The sequence below is a fragment of the Camelus dromedarius genome, chromosome 30 (genome assembly GCF_036321535.1).
Source record: "Camelus dromedarius isolate mCamDro1 chromosome 30, mCamDro1.pat, whole genome shotgun sequence".
Lineage (NCBI taxonomy): Eukaryota > Metazoa > Chordata > Mammalia > Artiodactyla > Camelidae > Camelus > Camelus dromedarius.
In genome coordinates, this window is record NC_087465.1 from 14568891 (window position 1) to 14581620 (window position 12730).

The following is a 12730-nucleotide window of genomic DNA, read 5'->3' on the forward strand; positions in this document are numbered from 1 at the left end:
TGAAATTAGTAAAATTAATTACAAAATAGCTATTTGGGGGGGTAATTGGGTTTATTTATTTATCATTTAGTTTTAATGGAAGTACTGGGGATTGAACCCAGGACCTTGTGCATGCTAAGCATGTACTCTACCACTGAGCTATACCTTCCCACCTAAAGTATTGTTTTTTGAAGAGGTGCTAATTTTAAATATCTCAATTTAAAAAAATCTGAAGATGGATAGTGGTGATGGATTTACAACAATGTGAATGTTCTGAATACCAGTAAATTCCATGCTTTAAAATGGTTAAAATGGTGAAGTTATATTATGTATCCTTTACCACAATAAAAAAAAAAAATCTGAATGTAGTCTTGTTGAGGGACCTGCTCTAGTGAATAGGTAGAATAATTTGTAAAGAGAAGAGCCAGTCATTTCATATCAGTGAGTGTTTTCTTTACGCTAAGTACATATCTTTTTAAATTGAAGTATAGTCAGTTTACAATGTTGTGTTAATTTCTGGTGTACTGCATGCTGAGTCAGTTACACACATACATATATAAATTTCCTTTTGTATTTTTCCTTATAGGCTATTATATGGTATTGAATATAGTTCCCTGTGCATATTTTTTTTTTTAATTTAAGTATAGTCAGTTATAATGTGTCAATTTCTGGTGCACAGCATAAGGTCTCAGTCATATATATACATATATTCATTTTCATATTTTTTCATTAAAGGTTATTACAAGATACTGAATATAGTTTCCTGTGCTATAGAGAATAAATGTTTTTTAATCTATTTTGTATATATAGTGTTTAACATTTCTAAATCTCAAACTCCCAAATCTCAAACTCCCAAATTTATACCCTCCCACCCCCTTTCCCCTGGTGACCATGAGCTCCTGTGTGTATCTTGATCACGAAGTGCTCTCTTGAACTTTGGGCCTGTATACCTGATGGCATTCTCTCCATTTGGCCCGTGTCTCTAGCACCTCAGGTCTCAAACAGAATTCTGTGTCTTCACCTGTGCATACCTGCTCCTCCTACCACCTTCCCTGGTCTTAGTTAAGGGCCCTAAAAAGCACCCAGTTAATTGCTCAAGCCTGAACCCCAAGTGTCATTCTTGAATCTTACTTTTCCCTTACCCTCCACCCCAAATCAAACACCACTTCAAGTTAATTCTGTCTTCTCAGTGTTACCCTAATCTGCCCACTTCTCTTCACCTCCACACTTAAGGTAATAAGGAGTCAGGAACTCTTATCTACAAATGAGTTCCTCGCATCCATTCTTCACCCACTCATCCTAAATGCCTGAAAAATATTCAGTGTTAAAACAAATGTTTTAAAAAATTATTTCTTATGGGAAGACCATTTAACATAAGATCTGCCCCTTAATAGATTTTGAGTGTACAGTATTGTTATCTACAGTACAGTGTTGTACAGCAGAGCTCTGAAACTTGTTCATCTTGCTTTACTGAAACTTTATACCTGTTAATTAGAAATCATTTTCTTAACCAAGATGGACGATCTGTTGGCTATCTTGAATACATTATCAAATTGCTCAGTAAATTTTACAAAGGCACTCAGCCATAATTTTTGCCAAATGGAAACAAGTGCTGTCAGAACAGGATTTCTACATATGCCTAACACTTCTTACTCTTCCACAGAATAGCCACCAACACCCCCCCCCCCACCTCCCCTGCCATTAGCCTAGTAATATTAACACTGTAAGACAATTAATTGGGTTGGGGGTCATGTCCGCAGGGCAAGTTGCGGAAGCCAGCTGCCTTACGTCAGTGTGTGAGCTGCCCAAGTGGACAAGGTTGTTTCAGTTTTATTAACGGGCTCATCAGTCTTACTGGACGTATGTGTGTACCAGGCATTGTTGGGGAAGAGATGTGGGACAAATTCCCTGCCTATGAGGAGCGCACAGCCTAGCAGGAGACACAGATTTGAAAAACAGATGATTTTTACAGTGAGGTGTTAAGAATCAAGCAAGGTGGTCTGGAGTCACTCAGGAGGGACATTCCATGGAGCCCGGGAGAGCTTCCCAGAGCTGGAAAGGAGCTTTGGATCTGAGATCCAGTGCTGACTCCAAATCAAGCCATTTTTCCATTTCAGCTGAGAATGTCATTGGTGTGACAGGCACTGTATTAAAAAAAAAAATCTCCTTATATAATTTGCATTTCCCTGGCTACCAGTCAGGTTGAGCATCTTGTTATGTTTATTGACTGTATTTTCTGTGTATTGTCTGTTTTTGCCACTTGTAGAAAATCTTAATGTTGACAGTAAACGCTGAGACATGTTGGGGACTTGCCTGATGCTGTTTGTAGGACTGGTTTCCTAAGTCCTACACACATCTCCTGATGAAAATAAGGATCAGGATGTTTTCCTAACCACCCCTCTCCCCTCCCGACTTCCTATCAGTATGTGCCTTCGGTCTGGTAATTGGCTTCCTCTTCTAGCCTGGTAGTCACTGAGGAAGGTCAGCTGGATGGGATGGAATCTGTATGTGCAGACACTGATGTCATCTATAACTGCAGTTTTGTTCTGTCAAAACTAGAGGAAAAAGTCTACACAGATGGACAGAGGGAGTTATGTGTAGGCTTGCAAATGTGGGCACTGTCTGATGAAACAGAAGTAATTGAGCGTGCAGATCTTAACAAGGTCCAATTTCATATCTGGTTTGAGAGCAATATCTATACATAAACTACTACATGGATTTGAGAATGACTCCCAGTCATGTAATGGAAAATGCATTGCCCGCAACCTCAGATATCAGTTAACCCTGAGGACTCAGCCTTCATGTTTTACCTGCTGGCAGCCAGGACCCCCCAGCTGTGCCTGTGCTCTAACCTCTTGGGGCCAGAGGACAGAGCTGCTGAGAGGTACGGGAAGGAGTATCTGGGACTTGGAGCCAGAGGCACCTGGGTGGGAGTCTTGGCTCTGCTCTTCATCAGCTGTGTTTTAACAATTCTCTCCACCCCTCTTGGCCTTGGTTTTCTCATGTGCAAAATGGGGAAAGTGCTTCCTAGTTCACTGTTATTTTAAGGATCAAAAAACATGCCTGTGATACACGTGTTAGGTATGTGTGTATTCTTTTTCACTCTTCTTTCTTCTCTTTACCACATTGCACACACAGCGAAGTGAAAGGCCTTGACTGTGGTTGGTGCTTGCCCCTTGTGTACTGCTTGACTGCAGACAGCAGTGGTTCTCAAAGTATGGTCCCCGGCATGAGTGTTGCTTGGGAACATGTGAGAAACAGAAAAACTCGGACCTACTCAATCAGAAACTGCTCTGGGGCTCAGCAGTGTTTTACTTCCAGGTGGTTCTAAATGCTCCTTAAAGTTTAAGAACCGCTGGAAGAGTCTCCTTCCTGTTGTGGTCAATACAGAAAGAGATTTGGTGAGATGGGAAAAAAAGAATGTGTTTGTTTTAATGATATAGAAAGCTATTTAAAGTCCCAGAAGGTGACTTTCATCTAATGTCAGGTTTCCCTTAAAATAGTGAATGAGATGATTCAAACAGGAGAATTGTTTCCTGTTACCCTCTGAAGACAAGCCACCCAAGTTGAGCTTAATGCAGGACTTGAGATAAGCTCTCTGGACGTGGAGATCCACTGAATTGGAGCAGATAACTTCTTACCTTCTTTTCCGGTGTTTTTTTCCCCCTGTAATGACAGAACTTATAAATAAATGGCTGCTGCATTAACTGTGCAGCTCTGGCAGGTCTGATGTGATGATATTTTGCCATGCTATTATTTCTGATTAAATGTATTTTAATTTAAAGCCAGAGCCATCTGCCTGTGTTCATGACCACAGTGACTAAACATAATAGCCAGGCCCATCAGCACACCTCTGCACATCAGTGGGAGTCCTGAGGCTCTACAAGCATCAGGAAGTTCGCTCCTATCACCAAGAGTGTGATCATCGTGGCAAGCCTCTGTCAGGCTCGTTTCTCATACACTTAATTCTCTCTCTTTATTATATAGTTTTTTTTGGTGAGTAATAGACATTAATTAATAGTTGTACCTAGTGTATATAATGAGTGTTCTGTATTATTAAATATTCTCAACCTGCTTATGAGAAATGCATCAGTACTCACCAGTGTACCTTCTGATGATCATTCTGATCTTTGGTTTTTAATTGCCCTTTGCTTTTGAGAAGCGATTCATTTAATTGTTTAAAGTAGAACTGATTCTGTATGCAAAATACATTCCTTAGGGCAGGACCTGATGCGTACTAATACTTAATTAAAAGGAATTTCATTTCAGTGAATTCATTAAGAATAATGAGAGGAGACAATTGAGGTGATACAAACTTTCGTTTACACTTTATGAAGTAGACAGTATCCTTTTGGAGATTTGCAAAACAAGCAGAAGGCAGGAAGCTTTTATAGGATAAAGAATAAAGAACAAGGACAAGATAAATAGAAAAGGTCTACTAGGCTGGGGCTACCATCAGCCTTGTTCGGGGCAAGAGGGTGTACATCGCATTTCTGGCCAAGCAGAGCCAGGAGTCCTTTGCAGATACCAGAAAGTTATCTATGGTTTGGTTTTGCTAAACTGGCACCCCTGGCAGCAGAGGCTCCATCTTGGGCCTCAAAATTTACTGATGAAGGGATAACCAAAATTGCTAATAAAAGTGAGACTATTAAGTGTAGTAGTACTTACCATACGTTCAGACTCTCCCAGGTGCCAGATAGTTCACTGAAGTTGCCTACTTTGATTCTTACAAGAATACTATGAGGCAGATATCAGTCTTCCCATTTTATAGACACCAGAACTATCCTTAGAGGGTACGGAAATGGACAGGTGATGTTTGGTGCTGGCTGAGCCAATGCATATGGGGATGACTCAAAAGGAAGTGGGTGGCGAGTTTCATAAAACGGCTTCCGAGAAAGGGTCATGCCTGTATGAAGGCTGCCTTATGCTCCTCTACTTGAATTACTATCCTCAGTGAAGCTGATACATTAGTCAAACTGCACTGGTGCACTCTGTGTGTCTAAGTCTGCTCCTGGTGTGCGGAGACAGACAAGGCACCAAGCTCTGGTTGGGTGTGATGGAGAGCTTGGGGTTCTCCAGGGCGCTGGGCATTCAGGAGTGTACTGAACACAAAGGCAATGGTACAGTTCCTGAAAGCTTGGACAGGGTGGCAAATAGATGCCTCCTTTTGAGTGCCTCCTTTATAACTTAGTCAGGTCGTCTTTAGGATATCAACACAAATATAGGTAAATCGTTAAGTTTGAGTGAACCTATGAAAACTAAAAAATACAGTCTGCTAGGATCTTTTCTGCAAATAATACTTTTTTGTAAAAGGGAAAAAGATGGACATGATTATTAGAAAAAAATGGAAAGATTTCTATGCACAAGAATTCTAATAGAAGAAAACCAAATTGTAAAGGAAATATTGGGAAATATTCTGAGAAATCAAAAAAAATTATGAATTCCTCCCATTACTTACTGTCTCATGACAAACCAACTGGATGTAGATAACACCAAACCTTTTAAGCACAAATACATTTCATTCCTGGGTGCTTTCTTGGGTTGAGATTATTTCCCAAATTCTTGCTTGGGTTTAGTGGACTAATAGGTAACAAGAAACTTAAGTGATCCTTGTTTATCCTTTTGACTGTTGTATGGATTTGGAGGTTTCTGACCTTTCCTAACTTGTACTTGGCCCAATTATCTGATGTAAAACTGCTCTTAAAATGCCAGGTCTAGTTCTCAGGTGGTGGGAACCTGTTAGTTTCACAACAGTGCTATATTTGAGCATCTTCTTGGCCTTTATCAGCTTCAGAAGCAGTTACCTGACCTCTAGGTACTTGCTCTGGTGGTCAGAAGTGATTGAACATGAAAAAATTAGATGGCTTTTGGCTTCTTCTCACCTTTGCTTCTGCTTTTACTGCACTAGGGACATGATACTTAACTATCAGATTTTTTTCCAAATATGTGCCACAGGTGGCAGGAATGTGATATGGTCTTGAAACTAAAGCCCTCCCCTCCACTGCTTTCCCTTAAGCAAATGTCACCATGAAATTCCACTAGAATGTTCAATGTTGGTCTTGATATTCACAGATGAGTTTGCTTGGGGAGAGGATGGGGATAAGGAAAGACTTGTATGTCAACATTATAATCATCTTCCACTGAATTTATCTCTGCCTTCAAACCTTTTCTTCAAAATTCTTTTCAATCACTAGCTGACCAAATCTCAGGCCCTCACTTTTTGTGTTAGTTCTACTAATAGTTTACCTAAATCAGACTTGGGATTCAAGAGAATAGTAAGGAAGCTTTATGGAACACTGAGATAAAGTATCAAAAGAACATCACGATGTAGACCTAAAAGATTTAGGCTTTCTAGGCACTATGTAATTTCTGGGTTAATCCTAGTGGTCAGGTTCAAAGACACACATACACACACACCTCCAAGTTCCTTCACAAAGTGCCTCTTACTCCAGTACCAATCAAGACAGCACTTAAAAGCTAAACTTTTGTTAGTAATATTTAGCATTTTTTAAGGTTCAAAAATAAATGCCATACATAAAAACACCTTACCAAAAGCCATGAGACTTTTAAATACATTTAAAATTTGGGATTTTAAGTACATGATTAGACGTTCTGGATAGATTCTGCTACAGTTACATCAACTGAGGAGCCTAATGACAATTGAGTTCAATCCACACTGTTACCTTGAATTTCATCTTATTTTCTGCCTTTTCATGGCTGATGAGTGTGACAGTGTGGAATAATGCTAGCCACAATCTGAACTGAAAAAGTGTAACATTTAGCCAGCTCTGGGGCTCTGATACAAATATTTATAACTTTTTGGCTACATGGCCGTGGGCAAGTCATTTAAAGGCAGGGAATCTTTCATAGGGATCTTGTAAGACTAATAAGATGGGAAAGTTCTTTGTAAACCAAATGTCTCAAATTCTACACTACAAAATCGTATTTTAGTGCAGGGAAGGAGGTCTGTGAGCGTGGCCTTTGACTTTCTCAGCGAGAGAGGCTGATTACCACTGCAGAAGGAACATCGCATGACCTATGGTGTAATTAACCTTTATTAAAGAGGCTTTTAGTGGGATCTTATTACTATACTTGTTAATGTTTGAGAACACTTATAGGAATTACAATTTTTCCCCTAGTTCCTCCAATTAGTGAAGACTAACACATACTAGGCAGTCCCAGTGCACCAGGTACTGTACTGAGCACTTCGTATAAATAAGCTCATTTCGCCCTCAGAACTGCCCTGTGAGGTCAGCGCTCTGGGCACGCCCATTTTACAGATGAGGAGACCAGGAGGCACAGATTAGAGAAGACTCCACAGTCAGTCAGGACCATGGCCAGAATCTCATCTGTATTCACTGCATTCTATCCATTCTGCTCTTTACTTTGGCTCCCATGAATCAGACCCCTAAAGCAACTACAACAAAGTAAAGTGCTTTCCAGTGCTCTGGGATGAGGAAATGTTGGACACAGATAATTCATAAACCTGGGCAATGAAACACAGCCGGATGAGTCGTCACACTGCACTGGCAGAATGTACCACGTCCACAGCTGCCTAGTCAGTTGGAAAGAGGCGGCTACACTGCCTTCCGCAGCTGGGGCGAGGGCTGCAACCGCACGGGGGGGCAGGGGGAGTACTCCTGGGGAGCTTTTTACCACAACTCTTGAAACAGTTTTTGCATTAAAAGGGCACGTAGAATATTTTCCAGATTTCTCAGCCACACGGTCTTCACCCTAGCTCTGGCTTCAGCCATTAAAACGTGTGGTTTGGACACGAATCTGGAGTCAATAATCTTTCTAGCACCCTGTGCTTTTCCCGCCGGCTCCAAAATAGCCTGTTCTGGGTTCTGTTCCATTAGGATTTGCTGGGGGGTTCATCATTCAAGTCGATAAATTTGTTAATACCTAGTGGCCATCACTTTGTGCGTTATTTACGTGGGGGTCTCCAGTACCTTAGCTCCAACAGGACTGAATACTTCAGAAATTTAAAAGCACTGTGGCAGCTCCCTGGGAAGCTGTTTTGGAGAAGGTCCTTTTATTACACCTCGTGGGCTGCTTGCTAGCTGAGGCCAGCGCTGAGGATGGCTCCAAAGGCTGGAAGTTCCAGTGGAAGCAGGTTTATTCAGCTGCACGTTGAGCCTAAGCCGCAGAGGCCATGGCAGCATATGCATTTCTGTGGAACACTAGGGTCAAAAATGTACCCAGGCAGGAGAGAGACCTACTCCAACTTTAAGTTTTCCTTAAAAACAGGAGCAAGACTTAAAACCCTGGATACAGCACTAATACAGTTAAGGAAGCAACTAAGCAGAGCAATGCATCCTATTTTGCAAAATGATTCGAAAGGCCCAGGATGAAAGAAATGTAGAAAAAAATAATGGTGTGATATTAATATGACCTTCTGCCATGCAGATTCTTTGAGTACATCCCCCCAATTTCTACTGTTAATTTTTCAGCAGAGCTTTCAACACCATCACCACCAAAAAAAATTCCACAGAACTCGACAGTAATTTACTCTAAAAAAAAAAAAAAAAAAAAAAAACACACCAGCTTTATTAATAACCAACTTTTTTATTAGAGCAGATACAGTTGTGAAAACTGTACATTATACATTTTGGTTTCAAGGATTATAAATAAAGGAACTCACAGGTAGGGAGTTCTTTTTCACAGCAAGAAACTTTAAATAAACAAAGTCATGTTTTATTAAGTACATTGGCAGACTTCATGTGCTGTCCAAAATGTAGAGTACAGTATAACAACCCATTAGAAAGAGCCTTTCATGTAAAATACAGCTGTGCACATTTTAGAAAAATACCAACAATTTGAGCTTTGTTTTAAAAAAGCTTATAAATCATACATATATTTATAAATGGAACCAACATGCTCACTTTATAAACATATCCTTTTATTATCTGTTACCCATTATTTCCAAAGCGTTACACATTTGAAATAAACACTTGAGATTAAATATTTTATTTTATTTTTTTTTTAAAAAAATCAGCTTTCCCAGCATAAAGAGCTACGGGGTTAGGAAGGAGCAGTGGGAGTACTGGGGCTGACACAGGAACTTAAACATTTCTTGGGTAAAAACGTACTTCCTAAATTTAAAAGTCAAAGCAAAATGTAAAAAATAAATAAATATACAAGTTGTAATTTTCATTTGCTCTCTTTCTTCATTCCATATTGGTCACACCCAGGATTCTCAACATATTGTACTTCTGCAAAAAACACCACTGGGTTACTCCCCTGCAGGTGAGAAAACAGAGTCCACACCTGTGCTAACATGTGAGGTGTCTCTTCCGCATTGAAAGGGTAGCAAATAAGATAAAAAGAACCTGATTAAACCATGCAGATAGTGGAAATATTTAGGAATAGCTCCCTCTCCTCAATGTAATGTTTTACAGAGATTTAACAGATACCGTTCCTCCCCTGATTTCCTTTTTAAATAATTATTTTCATAAAGACTATGTAGTTTCTCTAAATTAGCATGCTTCTGCATAATAAAGAATAAGTTACAAAACAGCAAAAAAATCAGATTGTGTCAGAAAAACAAAGGACTGCAAAAGACGGGTACTTAAAACAAAAATGTCTAAGCCTTTAAAATGTGAAATAAAATTACAAAAGGACTTTGAAAAACATGAAAGGCATTAAATCGAGAAGCACTCATTTAACAAAGCTTTATGCTCTACCTGAATGTATTCAACAAAAATTTAAGTTGGAAAAAAAAAAAAGAGAAGAGCAGTTATTAATAGCATCTTGCTTAACTTTCATGGGAATTAACATAGCCACTGACAAGATTTTATTTGGTTGGTGAAGTACGTCAGCAATGAAACTGAATCCTTTAAACACCGATTACTGCAATCCATGCAACGTTTTGACTACACTTCTTAGAATTCTGTTGTCTTTCAGCTTTTAAAATTTAGCACCTCCTAAGTGCATAAATAATTCATCTCAGTAGTGTTAAAAATGTTCAAAATCAAACGATTTCTTAGGAAGGTATAATGCCTTCGCACTGCTAAATTGTAAAGATAAATAGCCTTTTACAGGTTTAGGAAGACTAAACAACATGAAGAATGATGTATTGCTATCAAAATAAACACATTTTCCTCTAGAATTTTGTTACTTCTTTTCCTCGAGATGCAACGTGTGTGCTTCATCCAGCCAGGACGGCACGCCATAGACGACTATACGTCGTATTTAAATAAACAGCAAAAATGAACAGTCGTGCACAAGCAAACGAAACGTTCTCTCCTGGGACATCCCAGGAGATGTGAGAGCAGCAGGTCGTGGCATAAGACTGGTGAGTGATGCTGCTACCTGTTTCTTCTAACGAGACAGGAGTGACTGTTGGAACCACGGCCACAGCAACACAATCCTCCGACCGCATTCCTTGGGCAGTCGTTTGTTTCCCCAGCTCCCTACTAAAAACGTCAGATGGTAAAATAGTAAGGCAGCTGTTGACTTCCATCAAGAAAAAAAAAAAAATGCAGCTCCATACATTTCCAGTTTAGTCACACTCTGCTAGGACAGATGGAGTAGCCAATGCCAAGAGCTTCGCCGGATGGGGCTGCTTCAGCAGATTTTAAAAAAGAATGATTATTAAGTTTTGCTCTCCGACACGGCCGCGTGCTTCAGCTCCCAGAGGACCCCAAAGCCACAAAGCATCCCCAGGGGGGACCGCACAGGTCCTCTGGCTGGGTTTTCCAAGTTTCATCTCTCTCAACGATCCCATCCTAATTCCAAGCCTCCTTCCCCGTGTCTGAGTCTGCCTGGGGCGCACCATTTAAAGGGCTGACGACACCACTGCAGAGAACTGTGGGCCAACACCACTAGCGGTCATGACTGCACCGAAGGGTCAAAACAGTTATCTCATTAAGTAACTATGTTGAATCACATTCAGGCACAGCCAAAGTGAAAGTGAAGGACAATACGGAGTTGTTAGGAGAAAAAAAAAACAAAAAACGTAAATTTGGACATGGGAAAAGAACGTTATAGATGGTGATTCTATAGAGGAATTAAGGCTGTTCTTACCTTTCTTAATTCCGATCAAGTTAGAAAGTGAACAAAAAGAATGGCCAACCCGATATTCAACAGCATGACAAGGACAATCATGACTGAATTAGGGCCCTGGAAAGGAGACGGAACGGAACGAGTGTCACTTTTCCATGTTAATATCAACAGATACATTAGCTCACAAAACCAATTACCAAAAATATTAAAAAAAAAAAAAAAACCCAACACAGTCGCAGTAAATAAGGCATGAATGACGACAGCAGTTCCAAAAGGTATGAACTAAAAATAGCTGTGCTGTATTTAGATGGCGCTGCCTCTGAACTTTCACTTAAAAATGAACCCGGTCTTGATCAAACCTAAAAGATGACTTAAAAAATAACTTACTTCCTTCACCTCAGAACACTGGGCAACAGTCCGGGTGAGACACATCTCGCCGTAATGGGTGTAAAAGCAAATGGGAATTTGATAGGCATTTTTTGTTAAGGTGTAGTTTGGATGAGCAAGAATCGCTTCTTCATAAAGGCTGTTAGAACAGTGTCTTTAGGATAATGAGGCTGCTCAGGAAAAGTTTAGGAAAAACTCAAAGCGAGGTTCTCTGACTTGCTTTTCCTGGTCTTCTTTATGGATACCACTCCTCCCCTAAAATAAGGACCACAAGTAGGAAACTGAACCTTTTAAGAAATTATCGTGTGGGTCTACTCTTTAATTTCCCTGCTCACAGCCGTGACATTTCAGATATCAAGTTACATTTTAACAAATCACAGAATCCTATTTTGATGAATACCGCTACAGTAAATACCATGTAGTCCAACGTACCCAAACTTTCTTGTTTAAAAAAAACCCAGAGAAAAAGAACCTTATATGACCCATCTTTTCAGACCTGCCCATACTTGGCCATCTTTATTACTACAAAGATGCGACCTTGGTATTTACTATTAAAATAGTGTCTAATTCTTTTCTTGTTTTTTTGAGTAAAAGTAGATTTATTTAGATGTACATGGGGTTGGGAGGGAGATGGTGGTGGTTAAAGTAAAGGTACACACTCCGTAGACAGAGTGCAGGCTGTTTAAGAAGGCAAGAGAGAGTGACCAACAGTATCTAATTCTTAAGTGGCATTAAAAGTGTTCTAAACCTTGCCTTATGAGGGAGGGAGGGTAGGTCTCATTTTACAGATGAGGAAACAGCTGGATGATACCTGACTGTCCAGTGAGACTACAGTGACAATGTGTCACCGAGTACTCAAATGCTGTACTGGTGTGATTTTGGTGGTGAGTGGTAAGTGAACAGGGAGATTGGAGCCACTGTTGGTCCAGTTCTCATCTCGCAGGGTCTAGGGCTTGGGTCCCACATTCTTCAAGGAGGTCTCCTTTCTGGATGAGGCCAGCACCCCCTGGTAGAGGTCAGTGTCCTGTTCTTTCTCTAGGCTAATACTTCACACTTGGTTGTCATTTCTTGTTAACTGTCATCTCATCCTTCCTCCCCGCCCCACCCCGGGGCCCTGCCTTGCTCACCACTGTGTACCCACATATAAGGGTTGCCCAATTCATTCAGGCAACCAAGAGTTAATGAAAACCTATCTCCTGGCACTTTTCCCGGTGCTATGGGAGGTCGTGGTTGAACGGATATATTTACTGTGTTAGACAAAGAACAGGGTGATTAATCAAATCAGGGTGCAGGAGAGGAGGAATAAAAATGGGTGCCCTTGACATAGTGACCATTAGGAAGAAGAAAACCCCAAGTA

General features: G+C 40.3%; 1 protein-coding gene and 1 long non-coding RNA gene across 8 annotated transcripts in view; one reads left to right on the plus strand and one right to left on the minus strand.

Annotated features, from left to right (window-relative positions):
* Positions 1-12730, plus strand: part of LOC116149631 (uncharacterized) — a 135438-nt gene that overhangs the window by 108183 nt on the left and 14525 nt on the right. The gene's annotated exons all lie outside the window — the stretch shown is intronic.
* The window catches only part of JPH1 (junctophilin 1), a 73703-nt gene continuing 69517 nt past the window's right edge, over positions 8545-12730 (minus strand). Inside the window, exons 5-6 of one of the 4 annotated variants that reach the window (XM_064480891.1) lie at positions 11008-11103; positions 8545-10397 (exon numbers count right to left, since the gene is read on the minus strand). In XM_064480891.1, the coding sequence (XP_064336961.1) occupies positions 11023-11103 (81 nt within the window). In that variant the 3' untranslated portion in view covers positions 8545-10397; positions 11008-11022. Of the gene's footprint in view, positions 10547-10569; positions 10857-11007; positions 11104-12730 lie in introns of those variants that run through there. The other 3 variants (XM_010979417.3, XM_064480890.1, XM_064480892.1) reach the window with 3 other exon arrangements.